The 26,442-nt window shown below is 36.4% G+C and overlaps 2 protein-coding genes across 2 annotated transcripts; one reads left to right on the top strand and one right to left on the bottom strand.

Moving 5' to 3' along the window:
* Window positions 1-1,890: 1,890 nt before the first annotated feature.
* Window positions 1,891-2,506, bottom strand: LOC145060129 (uncharacterized). Its single transcript, XM_079007850.1, has 2 exons — window positions 2,152-2,506; window positions 1,891-2,078 (listed from the first exon to the last, which is right to left on the bottom strand). Exons 1-2 carry the CDS (start codon window positions 2,504-2,506, stop codon window positions 1,891-1,893), a joined length of 543 nt encoding a protein of 180 aa, XP_078863976.1.
* Window positions 2,507-22,373: 19,867 nt separating this feature from the next.
* Window positions 22,374-24,664, top strand: LOC145056764 (phosphoribulokinase, chloroplastic-like). Its single transcript, XM_079004485.1, has 5 exons — window positions 22,374-23,145; window positions 23,582-23,666; window positions 23,776-23,860; window positions 23,971-24,215; window positions 24,309-24,664. Exons 1-5 carry the CDS (start codon window positions 22,595-22,597, stop codon window positions 24,558-24,560), a joined length of 1,218 nt encoding a protein of 405 aa, XP_078860611.1. The 5' UTR covers window positions 22,374-22,594; the 3' UTR covers window positions 24,561-24,664.
* The last annotated feature ends 1,778 nt before the right edge of the window (window positions 24,665-26,442 follow it).

The following is a 26,442-nucleotide window of genomic DNA, read 5'->3' as shown; positions in this document are numbered from 1 at the left end:
TTTATTCCACTCTTTGTCATTGGGTGTGCTACCATTAAAGGGATTCTGGTTTGGGTCCTCTCATCAAAGTAACTTCATGGAAGACAAGATCAAGATCTCAAGCATGGAGACCAAGGGCTACATAAGCGGTATGTTTCTCTTCCTTATGTTTTATGTTTCATAGGGTAGTTGTAATTAGTATGAAGCCATATATCCTAGGGTGCATGTAGACTTTGGTATATCATAGTTTGATTTTCCGCTACCTAGTTTAAGTGTATTTTATGCATAGAAAACCCAACAAGAGACACTACCAGATGGTTCAAATTCAGAATTACTAGTTTCCTCAGAAACACTATAAGGATCAGGCATAACCTCCATGGAATGAGGACTAAGTACCTTGCCACCCTGGCTGCTGGGTCCAGCGAGCTCAGAACAAATGGCTACACTTGTACCTTCAGACTGATTGCTAAAACCATATTCATCATGTGCAAGTGTATAAGATATACAAGATGTTTTGAAAAAATAATCATTGGAAACAAAGTGCCTAGTATTTAACTCATTAGTCATATAAAAAACATTAGAATTTTGATTAATTCCACCAATGTATTTTTCATTTTGTAAGGAAAAACATCTTCATAAAATTTTACACCCCTAGAAAAGAAAAAAGAATTGTTGTCAAGGGTAAAAAGTTTATACCCTTTCTTTTCATTAGAATAACCAACTAAAAACAAATTTTTCAGACCTCTCAGCCAGTTTATTAGAAACATTTAATCTAACAACAAAGCACAAGCAACTAAAAACTCTTAAGTTTTTAAAAATAGGGACCTTATTGAAAATCATTCCAAAGGGAGATTTACCATTCAAAATAGAAGTTGGAAGTCTATTAATTACAAAAGTTGCAGCAAGAACAACTTCACCATAAATTTTTTGAGGCAACGCAGACTGAAAAAGAAGAGATCTACAAACGTTAAGTAGATGCATGTGCTTTCTCTCCACAACACCATTATGTTGTGGAGTGTAAGCACAATAAGTTTGATGTATTATACCATTACTTCTAAAAAAATTGGTTGAATTGATTATTAACAAATTCAATCCCATTATCAGACGTAACAGTCTTAATACAAACATTAAAGTGATTTTTTAACATGTTAGAGAAAACAGAAAACCAATAAAAACTTTAGTTTTAGAGTTCATCAAGTAAAACCAAGCACCTCATGTGAAATCATCCACAATACTCAAGAAGAACTTAAAACCATCTGAAGTAGTAACTCTATAAGGACCCCACACATCAAGAAGAGTTAATTCTCCAAAATTGGTTGATTTATGTTCACTATTCTGAAAAGAATTACGATACTACTTTGCTTTATGAAACACATCACAAAGAGGAAGAGCCTCAGATCCTAACCAAGAGACCCTCTAAGAACATTAAGAGACTGATCAACAGGATGACCTAATCTATTATGCCAAATTATCTTAGACACATAAATCAAGTTTTGAAACATCAACTTTACTGTGAGTCATATGCCGACTAGCACTTGAACATATAACCCATTTTTACTAGTAATAAAAAAATTAAAAGAGATACCTACCATATTAACAATCACTTATGTACTTCCTTGTTTCTCATTGATAAGATACAAAAACTTAAAATACTGATCACCAGTTAAGTAAAACTTGTCAGAACCACAAACAATCTAAGAATTGATATTGTATTGAGTACTAATAGACTGATCAGTCTAAGTATTCAACACAAAAACATTACTAGACACGGTTTTACTAAAATTTTGGCTATAACTATTCCTAAAATCAAAATCTCTTGGAAAACCAATAAGTTTATAACATCTTTCAACTGTATGACATTTCAAACCATTATTCTTATATTGTAAATTATGATTTCCTCGAGTTGTATAATTAGAAGTTTTTCTTTTGATCAGAAAGTTTTCCTGCAAAAGTAGAGGCTTGAGTTTTAGAAGAACTACTAGAGAGAGAACCTTCTTTTTGAAGAGATTCTTCTCTAGAATCAATTGACAAAGCTGCTTTTACATGTGGAAGAGGATCCATGAGAAAAATATGGCTTTTTACTTGAATAAAACTATCATCTAAACTAGTGAGAAATTATTAACTTCATTAACTTTGAATTATTATTAAACTGAGTAGAGGCTTCACAAGTACATTCAACAACTTTAATTAAACCATCAAAATCTTTCCAAAGAGCATCAAGTTTACTATAATACACAGAAACAGACAAACCATTTTTAGACAAAGAATTGATCTTCTTATAAAGATTAAAGATATCAGAACCATCAGCCTTAAGATATGTTTCAAACACTTCATTCCATATAATAGAAGCAATTCCAGAACAAACATGACTAGCATAAATGGACTCAGAGATAGAACCTAAAAGCCAAGAACATATAACATCATTGAATCTTTTACATTTATGGATTTTAGCTTCATCATTGACAGAGTTAACAAACGAATTATCAACAAAGCCTAGCTTATTCCTCCCTTTTAAAGCCCTAATCATAGAACTTATCCATATCCAAAAAAATTATGACCAGTTAACTTGATACTAATTATGGAAACAATACCATTATCAAACGGATGCAGAAACAAAGGATCATCAAAATCATAATGATCAACACTATTCTTAGTACCAGATCCTCCTGGAGATGTTTCAACAGTTATGATGAATACACATAAAGAAGAACCAAGATATTAGATGAACTCGGTAGGAAGTATCACTCAACCTGCCTATACTACCCATATTCATAGTCACTCTTGGACCAGAGCAAGTATAGTAAAGACACATAGCCTTACACAAAGTTAAATGATACTTTGGAACTTAACAAATAATCCCAAGAACTTGTACCGAAATTAAAATAAGACTTACAAGGTTTTTTTGCGAAAACAAATAACAACAAGCAACATAGATGATTACCAAGGGCATCCAAATGCCAAGGACCACCTGAATTACTCAGATTGCACCATTTGCGCCTGTTGAGGTTGACCGTGGCTTAGTGTTGGCCATTAGAAGTAACCAAATGTTATCTAACATTTACTCTCAAGCTAGCGTTTGCACTCAATAGACGAAGATGTCCGAGATGGTTCAAAGAACACACTGCAATTCATAAAAGAAACAACAATCGAACACCAATCTTACCATAATACAATAAATCAAACACCAATCTAGCCATGAAGACACAAAACCAAAGGGAAAACCCTAATCGAAACACAAAACAATAGGAAGACACAACACAATCGGAACAAGAAACCCTAAATAGAAAGGAAAAACCTTAGATCGAGATAAATGAACATAACACAACACATATTACTCAATCCCGCTCTAATACTATAACGACCCAAATTTCGAGGCCAAAAATTTCATTTTTAAAACTTAGCATACAATAAGGTGTATTACTAAAACATTGTCAAAGTTACATTAATTATAAAACATAAGGTCATGTCTCAAAAAGATATCATCGGAAACAGGAAAATCAGAGTACGATCCTAGAAAATCCAGTGCGGAAATCATGTGTGTGATGCGCCACTAAGCCGCCGGCTCTTTCCCCTTTGACGAAGAGGTACCTGAAAGCACAATTAAAACTGTAAGCACGAAGCTTAGTGAGTTCCCCCATCATACCACATACCATTCAATGCCATCGGTATCTTAATCATCTTCGGTATCTTTCAACCGGTAATCATCATCGGTATCTTACAACCGGTAATCATCATCGGTATCTTTCAACTGGTAATCATCATCAATATCTTTCAACCGGTAACAGGAGTCTATTCCACCCCCTTACTACTACTAGCATACAAAAACAAGGTAAAAGCATACAATCAGGCATATCCGAGTACTGATGTACTCTTCGGTCCTAAAGACCATTGTTAGGGAAAAACTATCCCTATCCTACGCATAACATATCATACAGAAATATCTCATAAGCAAACACGTATCCATACCAAGATAATTATCACGAAGACAATCATCTTCTAAAATACAGCTACTTGGTGGGCCGCCATTGTGGCCTTAGACCCACCCTTATTGGAAGGTAACTCACCTCAAAAGGCTGACTGCTGAAAAGCTGATCCGCAAATGTCTGACAGCTGCTCCGGTGATCCCCCGGCTATATTCCCATAAAACACTTAATCAGACATTGATACTAATCCCAGGGTAAAATGAATATTTTACCCCTGACCGATTCCAAACCAAAGTCAAGTCAAAGTCAACTTCCAGTTGACCCGACTCGCCGAGTTGGCTTGCCAACTCGTCGAGTTCATATCCAGCCGATTGACCTTACTCCCGTCTCTACTCGTCGAGTTAGGCATTGACTCGACGAGTTCTCTTCCTAACTGAATACACAATGGTCCTTCATCCAACTCGCCGAGTTGTATGAACAACTCATCGAGTTAATCTTCATCCGATGAACACGTTCTGTCCTCGACTCGCCGAGTTTTATGAAGATTGCCTTGGACCCGCCGAGTCAGGGCATTGACTCGCCGAGTCCCTCTATTGATGAGTCTGGCTTCCGACTCACTGAGTCCACCTATGGCTCACTACTCTACTCGCCTACTCAAAAAGGGGAAAAATATCGGGGACTCGCGACTCGACTCGCCGAGTTTGAAGAACAACTCGCCAAGTCGCATCCATGTAATCTCTCTACACTCGATTCTGCTTGAATACAATGCATTCCATTCATAGATCTGTGGTCCTAGGACTTGGTTAACACGTAAAGTTTCCAACTTTACGTGTATATATTCATCCATGGGGATTCTAAGGCCCAAAACACACAAAAAAGGGGGTAGATCTAGGGCTTTCATGCAATATGACCCCATAAAGGTATTAGATCTAGGCTCCTGGGACTTGAACATAGCCAGATCTAGCAGCTATTTAGCCCATTATGATCCCTATACCACTAACAAGCTTGGAAATGGGTCAAAGATAACTTAATGGTGTTCTAATGGGGATTTAAGCATAGAAAATATAATAGATCCGAGTTGTACCTCAAAGAACTCTGGATTAAGTCCTCGATTCTTGCTCTTCACCTTCTCTCTTGGTCTTTCCTTCCTTCTCTTCTTCAAACTCCAAGGAACAAGCACAAGATCCCTTCAAATCACAAGGAGAGGGTTAGGGTTCGATATATGATGCTCTGAGGGTGATGGAGGCTAACTTGGGGCGCATAAAGGGGGTTTAAATAGGGTACAAACCCCTGAAATTAGGGTTTCTTCCAGACTGATGGACTCGCCGAGTCCAGAATATGGACTCGCCGAGTCTCCAACTTAAACGTGCTCAAAATCCCGTCCCTACTCGGTGAGTCTAGCCTACGAATCGCCGAGTCCAAGGCTAAAAAGGGAAAAATACTCAAATAAATCATACATACCAGGAACCAGGTGCTACAAATACCATGTTAAAACAATAAAGAAACAACACAAAACACCAAGAATTAGAACATCAACATTTCTCTATTTATTTAGAACCAGTTGGTTTGAACATATATGTACAATGAAAACCTCGCTACAAATAACACTCACTCTCAAGCTTATTACAAAAACAATAACAGAAGAATGAACACACAAAGAGATTTATAACCTGAAACTATAAACCATAAAAGTCGAAGACTGATGAACAAGACAAGAGGAAAAGCAAGTGAAATACAAAATATCTATGCTAAAAAAATAACAAATGAGCCAGCAACAACTTTAAATACACTGGGCATAAACCATGAATCATACACGGGAAAACCGAACTCGCATTCATAACTTGAACCAAAATAAGATCCGTGTGCTTTTGGAGAATGAAAGAAACAAGGCCCAATCCTTCAACCTAACAAAACGAACACAATAAACCCTCCAACATAAACCTGCACAAAATACCCACAAACAACAAACACCTCACAAACCAACCCTTTTATGATATCTTGAAATAGCATCATACTTTTCAACAAGTATCTTTGATATCTTGCAAAATTAGATTGGTACAACAATAAAAAGCCACAAGTATTTATAAAAATCATTCCCAAATTCACTAAACTTCATTTTTTATTAGTTTAACATTACATTAAATAACAACTATAGCAAAAAGAATATATGTTCAAACTTTTTAAACTTACTTTTAAGGATGTTATAGTAATATCCACCAAAGTATATTGACTTTTAAGGGGGATAAGTAGTTAAAATGAGTAATCGAATTACAACCTTGTAGGATAGAATGATAAATGAATTTTCTAAAGGACCTCACAGTGTTTCACGAACCACCCATCAGTCAAACCCACCTATCATATTTGTTAGACATTATAACTCCTTGGATCACATTTAGAGACCATAAATATTGATTCTTCAATCCTTAGTATGATCGACTTTTCCAATTCCACATGATGAATATATACGTAACTCTTTCTAAAAACTATCAATGGGGTAAATACCATCACATAAAAGAGTGCAAATATCTTCGAAAGATTAACATTTCCTACCCACATATCCTCCTAAAAGCTAGTTGTTATCTTGTTTTCCACTTTCATAACAAAGTAAGAATCAAGATTCACCCTGGGGTGGTTATGTTACTAAGAGAAGCAAGAATACCTTTCCACTAAGAATTACATCTATAAGTTAGCATTAAAAAAACCCCATGTTGATTGTAGCTAGCTTTAATTACAAAGACCCATTTTGAGTTTTGTTACAAAGGAAAATACCTTTCCACTAGGAATTACATCTATATAAGTTAGCATTCAAAAACCTCCATGTTGACTATAGCTAGATTTAATTACCAAGACCCATTTTGAGTTTTATTCACAAAGGAACCTCCACCAGTATTTTGCAAGCAAAGCCCAGTTAGCTCCAAAGAGGCTACCAATGTCCTAACCGCATTTATTGTTTTTTTTTTTTATCAAAATAAAAACCTTCCATTTAACAAAATACATCTTCTTTTTGTGCCTTTCAATGCTCCAGGAGAACCTCCTTCTAAGGACTTTCAAGAGCGTTAGTTACCTTTTGTGGGGCTTTAAAGGAAGAAAAGTAGTAAGTGTAGAGAGTACCAAGCACATACTTATTGAGAGTTAGTTTTCCTCCTATCAACAATTCCTTGAACTTCCAACTTATGAGTTTACCTTTGGAATACTTTTCTATCATAGGATCTAAGATTTGCATCTAGAGATTCAAGGTAATTTATCCCCTTTACAATGAATAATATTGGCCAAATCCTCTTGTCTCCTCGATCCCTATTCCAACAACTAAAAGTTTTAAAATTTTGCATTAGTTATGATTAATTTGAAGACCAAGCCTAGATAGAAACTCTAAGGATACATATAATTTGTTGTGTTCATTTTCCCCAATCCCAACAAACAATGTGTCATCTACAAAGCAAATGTGGGAGACGCTCCCTACTACCAATCTTGAAACCTTTGATTATACCTTTTCTATAGCGTCCCAAAAGGAAACTCTCAATCCTCCCATATAAGAAAAATAGAAAAAGAGATAAGGCGTCACTTTTTATAAGACCCTTATCTAATCTAAACTCATCGAACGAAGACCTATTTATAAGAATAAAAGTTGTGGAAAACGAAAATAAGCTCTAATATAAGCTCTCCACTTATCCCTTAAACTTATACCTAAAAGGATGGAGTCAAGGTAGCTCTAAGAAACCCAGTCATAAGCTTTCTGCAAAACAACATTAAAAGATATTAGCTTTTCTTGACACTTTTGGCCCAAGGAATTAACTCATTTAAGATAAGGACCTTTTCAACATTTGTATCCCTTTACTAAACATTGAATGAAACTCACAAATGATAGACCTCATCATTATCTAAAGAGTATTAGCAAGAAGCTGAACAAAATTTTTGTAGAGACTTCCGATTAAACTAATAGGATGATAACTATATATGAAAGTTATGGCTTTAACTTTTAGGATACAAGAAGTATTTAGAACACATGTTGTAGATACATTTTTTAAGGAAACCTACATACTTAACTTAAAAAATAACATATGAAACCTTAAAACCTTCAAATAATTACATTTTCAAATGATATAATTAAGGTCTTTTTGATAACCTTTGAATTAAACCATTCAGAACTCTGAATCACTGAATCATTGAATAGACCTATAAATCATTCAACATTCAACGCGTTTGATATAACCTATGAACGACCACCGAACAAATACCCTACCTTATTTAAAATAGTAAGAGGTTGGAACCATTCAACACTAATGATTAAGTTTTTTTAATACATCCCATGTGGATATCAACGAACCGACGAAGGTTCTTCATGTTTGTTCATTTAAGTTAACGAAACAAAGAATGAACACAAACGACTTTTCTTGTGCACGCTCATTCGTTTGACAAATTACATTGTTCATGCTTGTGAACATGCTAAACGAACATAAACAAACAGAGATAGACAAACATAATAAAGCATATATGAACATAAAAAAATATAATTTAATAATGTAATCTGTCACACCCCCGGCCGACGCCATGACAGATTGGTATCAGAGTTACATGTTATAGCGAATTAGTAATTCCTTAGAAACTATGACTATAACCTATGTCATAAAACTCTGAATTAGTTAAACCTAATAAAAGTATTATTATTTATTACCATACAAATAGACTACTTAAGGGAGAGGTGTCTAGGCTGGAAAAATTTGTCGTTTGGGTTGCTAGATTTCAGAAAAACTATATGCAAAAATGGTCCCCCTACAACTTTTCCTATTTGGCCGATCCTTGTAGTCTTGAGGTACACAAACATATAATTAATAAAATACCCTAATCAAACACTAATCATATAAAGATTTATATAATCTCTTATAAATACACTGGTATATCATAAAAACTATCCATTCAAATCACAACTTAAGATTTTAGGTCAAAAGTGAATACTAGGGTTAGTCTAGTACCGCCGTCGTACCACAACTAGAGATAGAATGTGCAACTAAGTTTTATTATGGTACAACTAACGCACGCGTAAAACTGGATGTCATAGTTTAAAATCTAAACGCTTGAAGATTTATGGATCATTAGTTTAGCACGCCTAGTTAGAAGATTAGGACGAGGCCTACCATTAGAGGATCTTCAGATCAGTAGCATAGATCGACTTCCAGAAGACTATAGCCTTAAATCAAGACCTAGTGCAAGAGGATGGTACACCTGAAGGATATTTGAAATAGAGACAAGCATACGACACACCATCCATATAGAAAGTTACCTAAGATACGGTACTATTTACTCTCTCTCTCTCTCTCTCTATATATATATACACACACACACACACACTATGATAGGAAATTCTATGCATTATATATTATTTCTCATAAACATCTACCTGTTTGATGTCTTATGAAGGAATTAGAGACAATATGGAGGACATATGGGACTGGGTGTCACATCCTTATTTGGTGGAAGACCAGGTGGTGCCATACACACCCGATATTAGGAGCGATTACGATCCGACGATGCCCTTACTGCCTACTCCAGTATCAGCTGAAGAGGAGCCATTTAAAGATGAGGAAGAAAATAGTGAGGAAGAGCAGCTTAGCGATGAGATCGATGGAGTACCTGCAGACGGTTCACCCTATCTAGATTTTTCTTCCCACCAGGAGACTCAGGTGGAGGACCTTACTGAGTTAGAGTCATCACCAAAGACTGTTTCCCAACTTACCCCATCCTTTCTTAGTATTCAAATCCCGGGACGCAAGATTATTACTACCCCCAGAAAATCCATTCCCATCCCATCCCGCAAGAGGGCAGCCTCCCCACCATCATCTTCGATTCCATCCAAGAAACCTTGCCCCACCCATAAGTGGACACCCCTAGGTAGATGAGTGGATCCATTAGGATAATATAGGTTGTTATGGTATTGGAGAGTCATCCTAGGCGCCGAGGCGCGATTCCATCCTAGAGGATCCCAAAAATCGTGCGATCTCAGTGTTAGTCTCGCATGTTGCACGACATGGGGATCGCATACATCAGGGGGATGAAGATCGCGAATCGTTAAGGAGGGAGTTCAGTATGTTAGCTTGTAGAGTTAGGGTATTAGAGCAAGGAAGATTCTACGATGAAATAAGGATTCTCCATGCTTATGATCATCTAGAGGAGACTCATTCTATAGTATAGTAATAACATATCGTGATTGAGAGTCTCGAGGAATGCATGAGAGAGACGGAGTTGAGGTTGTTGGTTTCTGGGATAGGAGCGGCCACTATGAAGGTCATGATGGGTTACCTACAACATCAATTAGCTTAAATAGTGGCCTTTATATTAGTCTGTTTTGGGTTACGGTAAATAGTTCTAGCCTAGGGAAGCTAGAGACTGAATTTTTTTGGGTTTTGAGGGAGGGAATAGTCGTGTAGCCGATAATAGGAAACCACTACCTATTTTGTGTAAAATAGATACTATTCCTGCTCAAACCACACTATTGTACACTCTTTTGCTCTTAAAAATCTGTTGTATAAAGTTTGCGAAAAGTTAATGAAAACTATGTGATCTTACTGTTTATTTTGTTGCCTGATTGCTTTGTTTTCTTGATATAGTTAACTCTTCTAACTAAAATATCAAAGTAAAACTCAAAAATAACAACTAACATATGCCTTCAATTTATAATCATGCCTCACACTAGAAGGAACCTAGGGCCAATCGAAACCAACCCGAGCCTATGAGCTCACCAGCGATCGAGGCACTAGTGGCTCAACGCACAACTGACGCCATAGCAAGCCTAGAAACCCGTAGGAACTTAGGATTAGGAGGTAACGGAGGCGAGTGTTCACAGGGTGATAATCGAGGTCCAACTAGAGTTTGTTCATATAAATATTTTAGGAACTGTAAGCCGAAACCCTTCTATGGAAACGAAAGCGTAGTTGGGCTGACTAAGTGGATGGAAAAGATTCGAGATAAGCTTCTGTCCGAAGGACTATAAAGTCAAGTTTGCCTCCTGCACCCAGGCAGACGCAACTTTAAATTGGTTGAATAGTTGCACCAAGACCATGGGCGTAAACGTAGCGAACGCCATGTCTTGGAATGAGTATAAGCAACTCATGATTGGAGAATATTGTCCACGCGAAGAAATGAAAAGATGGAGCAGGAGCTGTGGAATCTCACGATGCAAGAAGTTGATGTTGCCACCTACACAAGCCGTTTCAATGACCTTGCCACCTTATGTCCCGATATGGTTACCCCAAAAAAGAAAAAGATAGAAAGATATATTTGGGGTTTGCCTCAGCTTGTCCAAGGCTTAGTTACTGCCTCAAAGCCAACTACCTTCGACAATGCTAAGAGACTATCCTTTACTCTGACCCATCAATAGGTTCGTCATGGAACGATGGTTAGAAGGACGACCTTCCGAGGGTGGAGGGTAGAAAGAGGAAGTTTGGCAAGGAGTCTAAGAAGAAGGATAGGCAACCAACGGAGAAGAAGAAGGAAGTTATTAAGGTGTTTTCGGTTTCAAGATCCTCGACAGGGAATACCTATGGAAGTAGACCTAGATGAAATGAGCGTGTGTTTTATCACAATGAAGCATGTTGGGTCTGTATAAATACGGCAAGAAAGGTCATCTTGCCAACAGATGCAAAACCCCACCCAATCGAGGAAAAACATCCATAGATAGCCGAGCGTGCTATGAGTGTAAGGAGATTGGAAATATCAAGAAGGATTGTCCAAAGTTGAGAGGTCAGGGAGATAATGCTAGAAGCACAACATTTTTCATAGGAGAAAGAGCGGCCGTCTAAGACCCAACAGTGGTGACGGGTACATTCCTAATCAATAATTTATATAAAAATATACTTTTTGATACCGGCACCGATAGAAGCTATATTACTCCCAAATTTAGGAAATCATTAGATCACTCCTCTAGTAAACTTAGGGAAGCCTATAGGGTAGAAATGACTAACGGTCAAGTCAGTAGTGTTAAGGAAATACTTAGGAACTGTGCCTTATCATTAGATAACCATTCTTTTCTCATCGACCTTATGCCAATGGTCATTGGAAGTTTCGACGTCATCATCGGTATGGACTAATTATCCTTTAACCACGTCGAGGTGCTATGCTTCGAGAAAGCCTTACGTCTACCCTACTAAATGGAGAACACATGATAATTGACGTCGACAAACCCAATAACAACCTTAGGATCATCTCCTGCATGAAGGCTAGAAAATACTTGCATAAAAAGTATTTATCCTTCTTAGCTCATATTGTCGATAGGAAAGCCAATAAGAAGAAAAAGAATGAGGAAGTACCTCAGGTGTGCGATTTCCCTCATGTATTCCCTGAAGATCTACCAGGTCTACCGCCAACTCGACAAGTAGAGTTTCGAATCGATCTAGTTCTAGGAGCTGCCCTCGTAGCAAAGTATCCTTATATATTAGCACCCTCAGATATGCAAGAGTTCTCCAACCAACTACTAGAACTTATTAAAAAAGGGTTTCATTAGACCAAGCTTTTCGCCTTTGGGAGCACCCATTCTTTTTTTCAAGAAGAAGGACAAATCTTTTTCGAATATGCATAGACTATAAAGAGCTAAATAAGTTGACCATTAAGAATAGAAATTAACTACCCCGAATAGACGATCTCATCGATAAATTTCAAGGATCCAATTACTTCTCTAAGATTGACATGAGATCGAGATATCATTAACTTCAAGTCATGGAAGAGGATATTCCAAGGACTGCTTTCTAGATATGCTATGGTCATTATGAGTTCTTAGTCATGCCCTTCGGATTAACCAATGCCCTAAATGTCTTTATGGATCTTATGAATCAACTGTGCAAGCCCTACTTGGAAAAATTCGTGATTGTATTCATTGATGGTATTCTAGTATACTCACAAACCAAGGAAGAGCATGGGAAATACCTTCGAGTGATACTAGAGCTTTTAAGGAAAGAAAATTTTACGCAAAATTCTCTAAGTTAGAATTTTGGATAAGAGAAGTACATTTTCTCTAGCATGTAGTAAGAAGTAGATGAATTCATTTCGACCCATCCAAGATAGAAGTGATAAAGAATTGGGAAGTGCCCAAAATGCCAACAGAGGTGCGTCAATTCTTAGGACTAGCTGGATATTACCGAAGATTTATAAAAAACTTCTCTCGTATAGCCAAACCCCTCACAACATTAACCCATAAGGAAGTAAAGTTCATTTGGGGAGACCATTAGGAAACGACTTTCCAAAAGCTAAAGGAAATGTTGTGTAGTGCACCGATACTATCCCTTCCAGAAGGCACGGATGACTTCATAGTATATTGCAATGCTTCACATTAGGGGTTGAGATGTGTGTTGATGCAACGAGAGAAGATCATATCCTACGCCTCAAGACAATTTAAGGTACATGAGAACAACTACACCACCCTCGACCTAGAGTTGGGAGTAGTAGTTTTTGCCCTGATGATTTGGAATCATCACCTTTATGGAACGAAGTGTGTAGTATACATGGATCACAAGAGTGTGCATCACATCTTCGATCAGAAAGAGCTCAACATGAGACAAAGAAGATGGTTAGAATTTTTAAGCGACTATGATTGTGAGATTCGTTACCACCCATGAAAGGCTAACATTGTAGCTGACGCTTTGAGCCGTAAAAAATGAGTTAAACCTCGTACAGTCAAAGAACTCACGATGACCATCTAGTCAAATCTAATCTCACAGAATAGGAGTGCTCAACTCGAAGATTTAACGAAAGGAAAAGTTAAAGAAGAAGGCCTCATAAGGATAGAAAGACAACTCGAAATTAAGGATGATGGAAAGAGATATTTCATGAACCGAGTATGGGTTCCAAAATATACATAGGTTAAGGAACAAGTTCTAAATGAGGCCCATAGGACTAGATATTTCATTCATCCCGGAGAAGATAAGATGTACATGGACCTAAAGGATCTTTATTGGTGGCCAAACATGAAGGCTGAGATTGCAACCTATGTAGGTAAACGCCTAACATGTTCCAAAGTCAAGGCAGAACATCAACAAACCTCAGGATTGTTGTAACAGCTGGAGATTCCTGAGTGAAAGTGGGAGTAGATCGTAATGACATTTGTTACCAAATTAGCAAAGACTACTATTGGTTATGACACTCTATGGGTAGTTGTCGATAGATTAACCAAGTCTGCCCACTTCATATCGATAAAAGAGACAGATAAGATGGAGAAGCTGACCAGAACGTACCATAGAGAGATCGTTAGATTGCATGGGGTATCCTTATCCATTATCTGTCACACCCCTAAACCAGAACGGCGGAAACGTTCGGGGGCGGATGACGTCATGTACAATATCACAACAGTTGCATAATAGTAATCAAAGTACAACAACCATGATATTGATAAATTATAGTTTTACACCTGTGTTCAAATCAATGTTTACTTACACCAAAATGTATAGCAAAAACTAAAAGATGTAAATCAATGAAGCTCCGTTTTCTCAAAACCTGTGGGTACCTGTTTACTGATTCCTTGAGAATACAAGTAATTTTGAAAGTGTATCAACAATTAAGTTGGTGAGTTCATAAACATGTTTTTATTTGAAATCAGTCATTTGTTCCTTGAAAATGTATGTGGTTTCTTTCAGAAAATCCAATATTTTTTTGTTGTAAATGAATTGTAGTCTTGGTATCTTGAGATTAAAAATGTATAAGTGTTGTTGTACTCTGAAATAGTATAACTTAGTTTTAATTCACATAAAACCATAAAATGTATGTTTTCTTTGTATTGGAAATAGTATTATGTATTTGTTATGAAAACTCTGTAAATGTAAGTGCCTGGATTTGCCAGCTGTACTGTAAAATACTGTTTTGTAATTTTATTATTTAATAAAACTATGTGAAGTTATTTACGTATTCATACGTGAAGTATGTCTCATAAAGCTATATTGTCGGTTACGTGTAGAATAATGAAAAGTCACTTTGTAATGAATAACTGTATGTATATTTCATAAAATATATCTATTATAGTTTATATGTTTGATTTCCGTAATGTATTCTGAACTTGGTAACAAAGTGGATATGATCCATAAACTATACATATTATAGTTTATATGTTTGTTTTCCGTATTGTATCTCGAACTCGGTAAAATGATATGTAAGTTCCATAAACTATACCTATTATAGTTTATATGTGTGTGTTCTACTGAAATGAAAACCTTTGTATTGTTAATGATTTTGCAAGTTTAAATCATAAAATCTGTGATAAAGATGTTCTCTGAAATTTAACATTTATGTCCAAACGGTACTAAAATAGATTGAAAAAAATAATGTTTTTGTTTAACATGTTTAAATAGTTTTATACTTATATAAATATAATATTTATATAACTACGATTAAAAAGGCAGTCGAATAAGTGATTCTACCCTAAGCCCACAACCAAACAAAGAACAGGAAATAAAGCAAAATCACAAATTCTAAGCCTATTGAATTTTAATTATATAATTCTATATATAAATATATGATTTTAAACAACGACAACGATTGAAACTATTTGAAATAATTTAAATATTAACACACGATTACATGTGTTTCACTTGTATCCCCCCTCTAAAACAATTAAAAATCGTGAAAACGTAGGGGTATGAACTCACTTCGAATGCGTATTTTTGGTTGGGTACAACTTGGTCGCGGTGATCCTCGGGATAGAATACATGTAAATAACCATATCCTAATTATATTATACACATAATTATATGTGTAAATTAGATAAACTAATAATTTAACATGATAAATAACATTAGTTTGTATAAATTACTTACTAATTGTGAAGAAGTTCCTGGGAATTGATTTGGATGTTCTTATGAAAGTTTGAAGGTTTGAAGATGATCTGGGTAACTGCTTGAAGATGTGAAGGATTGAATATGGGTTTTGAGAGCAAATGCAAAGTGTTTTCGTAGTTAAGAATGTGAGAATGAAGTTGTTTTCAATTCATATATATATATATATAGAGAGAGAGAGAGAAGTTTAGGTTCTATGGAAAACAAAAAAACCCTAAAAATCATAAAAATGCATAAAAAAAATACTTAGAGATCACAAAACTTTTTTTTTGAATTTAATTATCAAAAAATCGCTGAAAATTTTTTTGAAATTTTTTTTACAAAAAAAAATTGATTTTTTTAGCGAAATTGTCCAAAAGGCTACGATTTTTTGATAAAAAAATTCAGAAAAAAGTGTTGTAATGTCTAGTCATTTTTTTTATGTATTTTTATGATTTTTAGGGTTTTTTGTTTTCCAAATAACCCTTCCACACACACACACACACACACATATATATATATATATATATATATATGATGAGATGTTTACGTTGGAATGTGTATCTTATCACTTTGGAAACTTAATCAAGTAAAATATCTATAGATATTTAAGGGGGATTTTGGCCACTAGGATGTTGATTTCGGTCTTAGTGGAGGATGCAAAACCGAAGACACAACTTGTTCCAAGATGCTCAAAACCGAAAACATTATGTGGTCAAAGATGCTTAAAACCGAAAACACCTTTGATCCTAGATTCCCAAGACCGAAATCTCATATGTAAGGTGTTAAATTTTGGATTTTAACTTCACCTTTTGACTTATGTTTACTCATATCATCTTATTTCCTCATAGTATTTAGTATATATAAACATATCAACCTATATAAACATACATATGCATGGTTTTTAATATATAAGTATATATAACTTATATAAGTATGATTATCAAAGTAGGCTCATACAATAGCTGATATAAACATGCCCTTAAGGCGTTCAAGTTCTTATTGTATTAATGCTATGATATGGATTCACTTGTATACGATTGTATTTTAGACTTTTATTTGAACAAGTTTGACTGACATTGACTGGAAGTAATGGGTGTTATATTATCTCTGACAGAGATAGTAGGTTTACCTCTCGCTTCTGGCAGAGTTTACAAAAGTTCCTTGGTACGCGTCTAGATATAAGTACAACTTATCATCCGCAAACCGATGACTAAAGTGAAAGGATCATTCAAATGTTGGAATACATGATTAGAGTATCTGTGATAGATTTTAGAAGTGCATGGGATACTCACCTTCCTATGGTTGAGTTCTTGTACAAGAATAGCTATCATACGAGCATCGAAGTGGCACCGTTTGAAGCACTATACGGCTGAAAATGTCGATCTCCCATTTGTTAGACAAAATTTGGCGATACCCAACTGGCCATGAAATTTGCATGGGATACCCTACGAACAGTTCGAAAGACTATCCACGAGACGAATGGAAAAATAGTGCAGATAAGAGAACGCATGAAGGTAGCACATGACTGTCGAAAAAGCTACACCGAAGTGAGGCGTAAACCCATGGAATTCCAAGTTGGAGACATGGTGATGCTTAAAGTTGTTGGAACCTGAAATTGAACCTCTAGCAATCACAAGTATTGAAGTTCCAAAGTCAGCAAGTTCCGAAGTAGAGATTGAGTCTAAGGTGAAGACCATTCCGAGATGGAGCAAAGATCCGAGATTGATAGTCTGTTTATGCATTTATTATTTCTTGTCTTTTATATGATGTAACGTTTCATAGGACTTAGCCTTTTGTATCAGTTTGATAATCACTTGTCAGAATTTGTTTATTATCCAGTCCTAGGAACAAAATGCAGTTTGTATGATGTACCTCCTTTCCTATATAAGGAGTGATTTTATTGACAAGAAATATATAGATTGTTCCTCTAAAGGTAACAAATATTTATTTTAACTCTCTTTCACATTTCTTTCAATTCAAAACCCTTCGCAACATTCTTCTTGTTCATTTATTGTCTTTTCATTGATTATACTCATAGTTTCTTCATTTAATACTTGTGTACTTTGTTGAATCTTTACTTCAAGTCTTGACTATTATTACTAGACTTGACTGGAATATCAATTAAGAACAGACATTGATCTTTAAGATTAACTCAAGGTTTGAGTTTTTAAACCTTGTCCTTGCGCATCATTTATTGTACTCACAAAGTATCTCCTTGGAAAGGAGTTCTAAGATTCGGAAAGCAGGGTGAACTAAATCTGAGGTATATAAGATCATTCAAGATCCTCGAAAGGATAGGTCCAGTTGCGTATCGAATTAGGTTAACCCAAGAGCTTAATAATGGGCACGATGTCTTGCATATGTCAAATCTTAAGAAGTGCCTTTCCGACGATACGCTCGTCATTCCACTTGATGAAATTCAAATTAACCCTAAACTGAACTTCATCGAAGAGCCAGTCGAAATAATGGACAGAGAGGTCAAACGACTCAAGCAAAGTCGGATGCCCGTTATTAAGGTGTGATGGAACATTAAGCGAGGACCAGAGTATACATGGGAATGAGAGGACCAAATGAAGGACAAGTACCCTCACTTTTTCGAAGGAAGCCCGACCACAAGATAAAGTTTTGGGACAAAATTTCCTAAACAGGGGAGACTGTGACAACCGAGAGGTTTCTGTCACTAATAGGAAAGAGTAGGGAAATAGATGTAATAGCTTAGTGTTGTAATATTTGATTTTTGAGACAATACGAATCAAATATGTCATTACATTTATTCGTTAAAAACGTTCATTAGGCTTATAAATTAGTGTCCGAAAAGTTGTAGAGTTTCCTAAGCTGGTTAACATACTTAGATAATACTCATCAACGTGATCTCAAGGATATAAGATTCGTAAAAATCCAACTCCAAAGGAAAGAGTTATGGATTTTATAAAAATAGAAATCAACTGCGTAATTAAAATTAATTACATCAAAAAGGTACTTAGAGATCGGTTGAGTGTGGACTAAAAGTGCAAAAAGGAGTTTCGTAGTACTCCTTGAGATATAAAATTTGGGATAAAGTTTGCCGAAAATGGAGTTCGTAAGAGAGAGAGAGATGATTTTTATAAAATCATTTATTTTTAACCCCGTTAGGCAAAAAAAATGAAAGTCAAAGGTAGCCAAAACAACCTAAAGGAGAGTTGTAGTACCCATTGATCAGACCAACACATAGATATAGAGAGGACTTAGATCGGAGCACATACAAAGAAGTTATGTTTTTTACAAAATCTTTTTCATTCGCTCCCGGTGCGCATCTCCACTCGCCGCGCACCTAACACCAGATTCGAGTAAATATTTGCCCGACACGTGTATATATATATATATATATATATATATATATATATATATATATATATATATAAGTCTCGAAGTAGATGCCATCTGGAGTGATCCCTAGAGTCCTGAGCCTGATTCAACCCTACATCAAAGGTTTCGCACGACTAGGGTGAGTACACGACCCCTATTTCCACTATTTTGAATGTTTTACGTGGGGGGGGGGGGGGTATATTCTTATCAAATGGTTTTATCAAAATATATTTATCATTATAAATATCATATCATTTTATAAAGATTAAAACCTTAGGATAATGTAGCTATAGATACTATGTCTAGTTATAAGCTATGATATTATACCTAAGATATATGATGTCCGATAGTCTAGGAAGAGATAATACATAGATGTTATAATGGCCAATTCCCTAGGATAACATAGTACCTAGAAGTTATGTTGGTTAAATTTAGGGATATGCACCGTATTGAGTTGTTACTCCGCCAAATATCATGTTTTCAATAACCATAATTAGGGTATATATATATATATATATGTATATATATATATATATATATATATATATATACTAAATAATTATGACATTAAAGGTTGCAATTATCAAATATAAGATAAAAGGTTTATATTGTGATAGTTATAGGAAATCCCTAGGAAGGATTACGTTAAAAGATAAAAGATAAATACCTAAGGTAAATGCGTTAGTGAGCTTTAATTCATCCAAAATCCTTGATTAAATTCATCATTTCCTAAATACCTATAATCGTTAATATTGTGAGAGCTAGAAATATATGTGTATACGTGGTCTAACAACCCCACCTGCGATTGCTACAATATCGAATGAATAACTTTTTTATTATTCACTATTTGACGTCCAATGAAGCATTGTGGCGAGACACAATTTTTAGTCAAACAACGTCGATTATGGGGGCTCATGATAATACATTAGATCACCTTAGAGTTCAGACTACCATCGGCGATGCCTTAGAATGGTAGATAAAATATGTTAGGATCGTTGGATATCTTACAAAGATAGTAAATTATGACTAATAAAATATATCCTAATAAGATAATAAGATATGATTGTTAGATATCCTAAAAGATAGTAAGCTAGGGTTGATAAAATACTTTAGGAAATGTTTTTATGAAAAAACGGATTCTTAAACTAATACAACCAATTAAAAGCCGAAAACTCTACAAACATATGCACTCACCAACATTATGTTGACGTTTTCAAAAATACATGTATTCTCAGGGAGATGAGTGAGAAAGAGGATAGTCGTGTTAAGGAGAAGGAGGATAGTCGTGTCAAGAAGGAGGAAGTCTACAAGGAAGCTGCTGGAGTTTAAGTAGCGTTTATTTATCGTCTTTAGTCATGTTTAGGATGTTTGTTTTTTCAAAACGATGTAACCCCAAAATAATTTATAATAAATAAAAGAAATGTTTACGATAAACCCTGTGTTATGTTCTTTATATATCTGTACGCTTCAGTCCAATTTCCCCACGTTCGCACCGCCCAACGTTTCTACCGCCGGTCGGGGGTGTGACATAATCAAACACAATTGAACATATATGAACATAAATGTAACTTAAATGAACGAATGTAAATGAAAAACATAAACGAACGTTCACGAACATCATTCAATGAACAAAATCATTGTTCGTGTTCGTTCATTTAACTAAACTAACGAGAATTTGTGCTCATGTTCGTTCATTTATTAAATAAACGAAAAAAACGAACTTCACGCCGAACGGTTCACGAACCGTTCGTTGAATGTTCAGTTCGTTTAAAGCCCTAACCCCATAATGTGCGAGAAAAATCCAAAAGAAAGCTAAAATATATGAAAGAATCATAGAGTTACATCAATACCCTTAGATCAAAACAATCACTACAACAACATCAATATACCTCATAAATCCTATAAGAATGGGGTATGAGCAGTCATATGTCAGTAGATGTAAGTAGTCATGTCTATAAGAACAATTGCATCACATATGACCTCCGATAAGGGCGTTACAAGAACATTCAAATGGAAAACAAGAGGTAGTAAATCAAAATGTGTAGAAAAATAAAAATATTAGTACATCATAATACAAGCATATGAGTCCGAGAACCTACAAATGAGCTCAGACATGGAAAGAGTAAGTTAAAGTAATTAGTAAAAGATAAAGGAGAAAGAAAATCATAATGCACATATATGAGTATAAGAGCAGGGACATTTATAACAATAAAGATAAAAAAAATTAGCACACGGCAAGGGGCTAGGCTACTATCCGAGGTCATTTCCTTGGAAAGAGCAAAGACCTGTTGTGTATAGTTTCATACTATCCTACCAATTCCTTACATGATGTCCTATCCTCCTCTTACTATCAAACATTATTGACTATATCAACATTACCATCGTCGATGGCAGCCCCATTTGGACATGTCAATGCCACCTCAATCATCATTTCCTTAATTTTATGCTCCTTACTCCTAACAAATTTCTTATTGTCGCATTTTGGTATTCTATCTAACAAAGTTCAGCAAGTTCACCTTAGTATCCTCATTTCAGCTACTTCTATTTTCCTATCGTGCTGCTTTTTGTCCGCCAAGATTAATTCGGATCATCATGATAGACCTAATAGTTTCTCTATAAAACTTCCCTTTGAGAGGGTGTTTGAGATTACTTTAAAAACGACCTTTGGACTTTTCATTTTTCCAAAAAGTAAAAAAAAAAATTCAAAAGAGATATGAGAAGTTGAAAAGTTCAAAAAAAAAAGTTCAAAGGAAAAAAATTGGATTCTAAAAGTCACGAAATCGTGACTTTAATGACTTTTTAACATCCTAAAATTAACTTTTGTCATTTATTCATCCAAACACATTTTAAACCACTAGTTTTGAATTTTTTTTTTACAAAAAGGACTTTAAAACTAAAAAAATAATCTCAAACACCCCTACATTCCCTCTTACAAGACTCGCACATCATCCTCCATTTTTGCCTACTTGTATATATATGCGATGAGTGACATCTAGGTAACTCTACAAGTACTCTCTGCCTTATGAATCATAAGGCCCACTTATTTGAAGCTCTCATTCGATAGAATAGTTTGATCCCCTATACTTAAATCAAAACAATCTATTACCGCAATTACAAATTGATTGGAAGATTACAAATTTTGGCCCAATGTGTACTATTCAAATTCATAAAATTTCCTATTTAGCTTTATTAAATAAATTAATGCCATTATTTTATTATGATCTACTTTCATCTCAGCATCTTACATAACTCAACTCAATCAATTAAATGACCAATATACCCTTGGAGCTTTGGAGAAACCCCAACTATATCTCTCTACCCCCACCTTAAAATTACCTCCAATTTTGTCCAAAACCAAGGGCAGTCATAGAAACCCATAAAGCTAGCTGATGTCCCCCACATCCATTTCTCATCTTATTCTTACACTTTCGTTAGTTTCTTTTTATACTTCAAGGGAGTTCTGTGAATCTTGAATTACACATTCAAAAGCTCTTACATTTCTCTCTCTAAAACTTCAGGAGAGAGAGAGAGAGAGAGAGAGAGAGAGAGAGAGAGAGAATGGCAGCGTGCACAGTATACACACTCCAAGCTCTCAACACAACATGCTCGATCTCAACACCCACAAAAACCCACCTGGGATTCAACCAAAAGCGAGTCTTTTTCTACAGCAATGGAGGTAAAGGGACAAGTAGTGGCAAGATGAGAGGTGGTGAAATAACATGCTCAGGGGACACAATAGTAATCGGACTTGCAGCCGATTCTGGGAGTGGGAAAAGTACCTTCATGAGAAGGTTGACCAGTGTTTTTGGAGGTGCAGCTTCCCCTCCAAAAGGAGGGAATCCCGACTCAAATACACTCATAAGCGATACAACTACAGTCATATGTCTGGATGATTACCATTCTTTGGACAGAACTGGAAGGAAAGAAAAGGGAGTGACTGCACTTGATCCACGAGCCAATGACTTTGATCTTATGTATGAACAGGTTAAAGCTCTTAAAAATGGTGTTGCTGTTGAGAAGCCGATTTATAACCATGTTACTGGTCTTTTGGATCCTCCTGAACTCATCAAATCCCCTAAGATTCTTGTCATTGAAGGTCTTCACCCAATGTAAGTCTTAAAGGGTGATGAATTTCTTCAACTTTTTTAAAGATTTTGGAAGACATTAGAAAGTTTGATCGTTTAATGTTAAAGTTTAATGTCGATCCGTTTGTTTGTGGAGGATATGAAGAGGATATCTAAGCTGGTACTTTGGATATACATTTGTATGGCTGAAAATGTTATGATCATATCCTCATAATATCAGTGGGGCCATGTTGAAGACAATTTAAACTTTGTTTTTTTATATTTACTTTTTCTTACTTTATTTTTCTAACGCTATGCACTAATTATTTAGATTATGTACATCATATCATTCCTATTTTTAGTTATAACTATATCATGAAAAAAATTTCAACTGATAATCATCATTATTATGCAATAACTGTAGCTTTGGTTATGAATTATGAACTTATGATCATATCTTTTTTTATTTCTTTAAATATAGGTATGATCCGAGAGTTAGAGATCTCCTAGACTTCAGTATCTACTTGGACATCAGTAACGAAGTTAAATTCGCCTGGAAAATTCAGGTTTAGCATCAAATGAATATATTTATTACAAAAATACAATACGAAATTATATTTTGAAAAAAAAAATGAATAATTTTACAAATGCACCATATGTATCTATGAACTCTAGAGAGACATGGCAGAGAGAGGACACAGTCTTGAAAGCATTAAAGCTAGTATCGAGGCTAGAAAACCAGATTTTGATGCTTATATTGGTAACCCTCTCACCCATGCTTAAAGATCTCATAACTCTTTATATATCCACGAATTACGAATATATTATTAATTAATCCCTGCTTATGATCATGATCACATATATATACAGATCCTCAAAAGCAATATGCAGACGCAGTTATTGAAGTGTTGCCTACACGTCTGATTCCAGATGACAACGAAGGAAAAGTGTTGAGAGTGAAGCTGATCATGAAAGAAGGAGTTCCATACTTCAATCCTGTGTACTTATTCGATGAAGGTTCCACAATCTCATGGATCCCATGTGGGAGGAAGCTCACTTGTTCGTATCCTGGCATCAGCTTCTCATATGGCCCAGACGCTTACTTTGGGCATGAGGTAAACCTACTACACCATTAATACCTCAAGCTACGTATGTACACCTGTAAATATTATACAGATGATTTCACCGAAAGTTCAATCTTGTTGCAGGTTTCGGTGTTGGAGATGGATGGGCAGTTTGATAGACTAGATGAACTCATCTATGTTGAAAGCCATTTGAGTAACATCTCAACGAAATTCTATGGTGAAATCACACAACAAATGTTGAAGCATGCTGACTTTCCGGGTAGCAATAATGGCACTGGTCTCTTTCAAACCATTGTAGGGTTGAAGATCCGGGACTTGTTTGAACAAATTGCAGCTAAAAGGGAGTCGACTCCACTTCAATCTACAAAAAGTTAAATATTATAAACAAGCGGTTTCTGAGTGTTTCAATCGCATATGTATTTAAGTTCCATCTGTGTATTGGAGATGTGTACGTAATATAAAGGAATCCAATTCATAAATGATAACTTTAATTTAAGATACGTAAAAGCAGTATCATTTGCATTTTCCAGGTGGCAATTTTGTTGACACTTGTCATGATGCTGATTTTAGTCAAGAAAACATGATATAAGAAAACATGATATAATTTTAGCTAGTAATGTAACTCCCATCCGAACTAGGTAGGAGGTAAGTAGTAGGCAAGCTTCTTTTAATGTTTTCTACTCTATAAATGGCCTGAAAATCCGTAACCTTTTTGTATAAGTCATCGTTAGTATATACACACATAATTTCCGAAAATGAAAAAACAAGATGGCTTTGTGTTAGTGTTGGCTTTTCTCTGTGCATTTGTTATCACCGTGTCTGCTGTAATCTCTGAAACATCTGGAAATGATGAGAGAAAAAGTAAGTTTAATTTCTTATTTATATTATAATGTTAGTGTGTACAAGATATATGGGGTTCTAAAAGAAACATTAATTAAGAAGCAACGGTAAACTCCAACAGTGAGAAAATAACCTTGGCTACCCGATATGAGACACTAACATATAACATATTCTCAGTAAAGTTCGTGATTGGCATGTTCTAATTATTCTATTATTTCCTAGGAAATTTAGTCAGCAAGACACATCATGGAGGTGGTGGGGCTTATGGATATGGAAGTGGAGGACAGGGTGGCGGATGTGGTGGTGGAGGTTTTGGAGGATGGGGTGGTTATGGATGTGGAGGTAAGGGAGGAGAGAATGGTGGCGATGGTGATAAAGGAGGAGGTGACATAGGAGGAGTGAGTGGTGGAGGTGTTGGACAAGGGGGAGGTGATAAGGGAGGAGGGAGCGGTGAAGGTGGTGGTCAAGGAGGTTGTGACAAGGGTGGATGTGGCAGTGAAGGTGGTGGCCAAGGAGGAGGTGATAAGGGAGGAGGCAGTGGTGAAGGTGGTGGTCAAGGAGGATGTGACAAGGGCGGCGGATGTGGCAGTGAAGGTGGTGGCCAAGGAGGAGGTGATAAGGGAGGAGGGAGCGGTGAAGGTGGTGGTCAAGGAGAATGTGACAAGGGTGGATGTGGCAGTGAAGGTGGTGGCCAAGGAGGAGGTGATAAGGGAGGAGGCAGTGGTGAAGGTGGTGGTCAAGGAGGATGTGACAAGGGCGGCGGATGTGGTAGTGAAGGTGGTGGCCAAGGAGGAGGTGATAAGGGAGGAGGCAGTGGTCAAGGAGGATGTGACAAGGGTGGCGGATGTGGCAGTGAAGGTGGTGGCCAAGGAGGAGGTAATAAGGGAGGAGGCAGCGGTGAAGATGGTGGTCAAGGAGGATGCGACAAGGGTGGATGTGGCAGTGAAAGTGGTGGCCAAGGAGGATGTGACAAGGGTGGATGTGGCAGTGAAGGTGGTGGCCAAGGAGGAGGTGATAAGGGAGGAGGGAGCGGTGAAGGTGGTGGTCAAGGCGGAGGCGACAAGGGAGGAGGGAGCGGTGAAGGTGGTGGTCAAGGAGGATGTGACAAGGGCGGATGTGTTGGTGAAGGTGGTGGCCAAGGAGGAGGTGATAAGGGAGGAGGGAGTGATGTAGGTGGTGGTCAAGGAGGATGTGACAAGGGAGGATGTGGTAGTGAAGGTGGCAGCCAAGGAGGAGGTGATAAAGGAGGAGGGAGCGGTAAAGGTGGTGGTCAAGGAGGATGTGGCGGTGAAGGTGGTGGCCAAGGAGGAGGTGATAAGGGAGGAGGGAGCGGTGAAGGTGGTGGTCAAGGCGGAGGCGACAAGGGAGGAGGGAGCGGTGAAGGTGGTGGTCAAGGAGGATGTGACAAGGGCGGATG

The sequence above is a fragment of the Lactuca serriola genome, chromosome 6 (assembly GCF_051521515.1).
Source record: "Lactuca serriola cultivar US96UC23 chromosome 6, Lser_US96UC23_V15, whole genome shotgun sequence".
NCBI lineage: Eukaryota > Viridiplantae > Streptophyta > Magnoliopsida > Asterales > Asteraceae > Lactuca > Lactuca serriola.
Note: the sequence above shows the minus strand (reverse complement) of the source record. Positions and strands in the feature narration are given on the sequence as shown.

Coding starts and splice junctions, on each gene's coding strand:
- LOC145060129 (XM_079007850.1), bottom strand. CDS start 2,506: ATGATTAGGGCTTTAAAAGGGAGGAATAAGCTAGGCTTTGTTGATAAT. Junction 2,079..2,151: donor TTTAATTAAAGTTGTTGAAT/GTACTTGTGAAG, acceptor TCACTAGTTTAG/ATGATAGTTTTATTCAAGTA.
- LOC145056764 (XM_079004485.1), top strand. CDS start 22,595: ATGGCAGCGTGCACAGTATACACACTCCAAGCTCTCAACACAACATGC. Junction 23,667..23,775: donor AATTCGCCTGGAAAATTCAG/GTTTAGCATCAA, acceptor TATGAACTCTAG/AGAGACATGGCAGAGAGAGG. Junction 23,861..23,970: donor AGATTTTGATGCTTATATTG/GTAACCCTCTCA, acceptor ATATATATACAG/ATCCTCAAAAGCAATATGCA.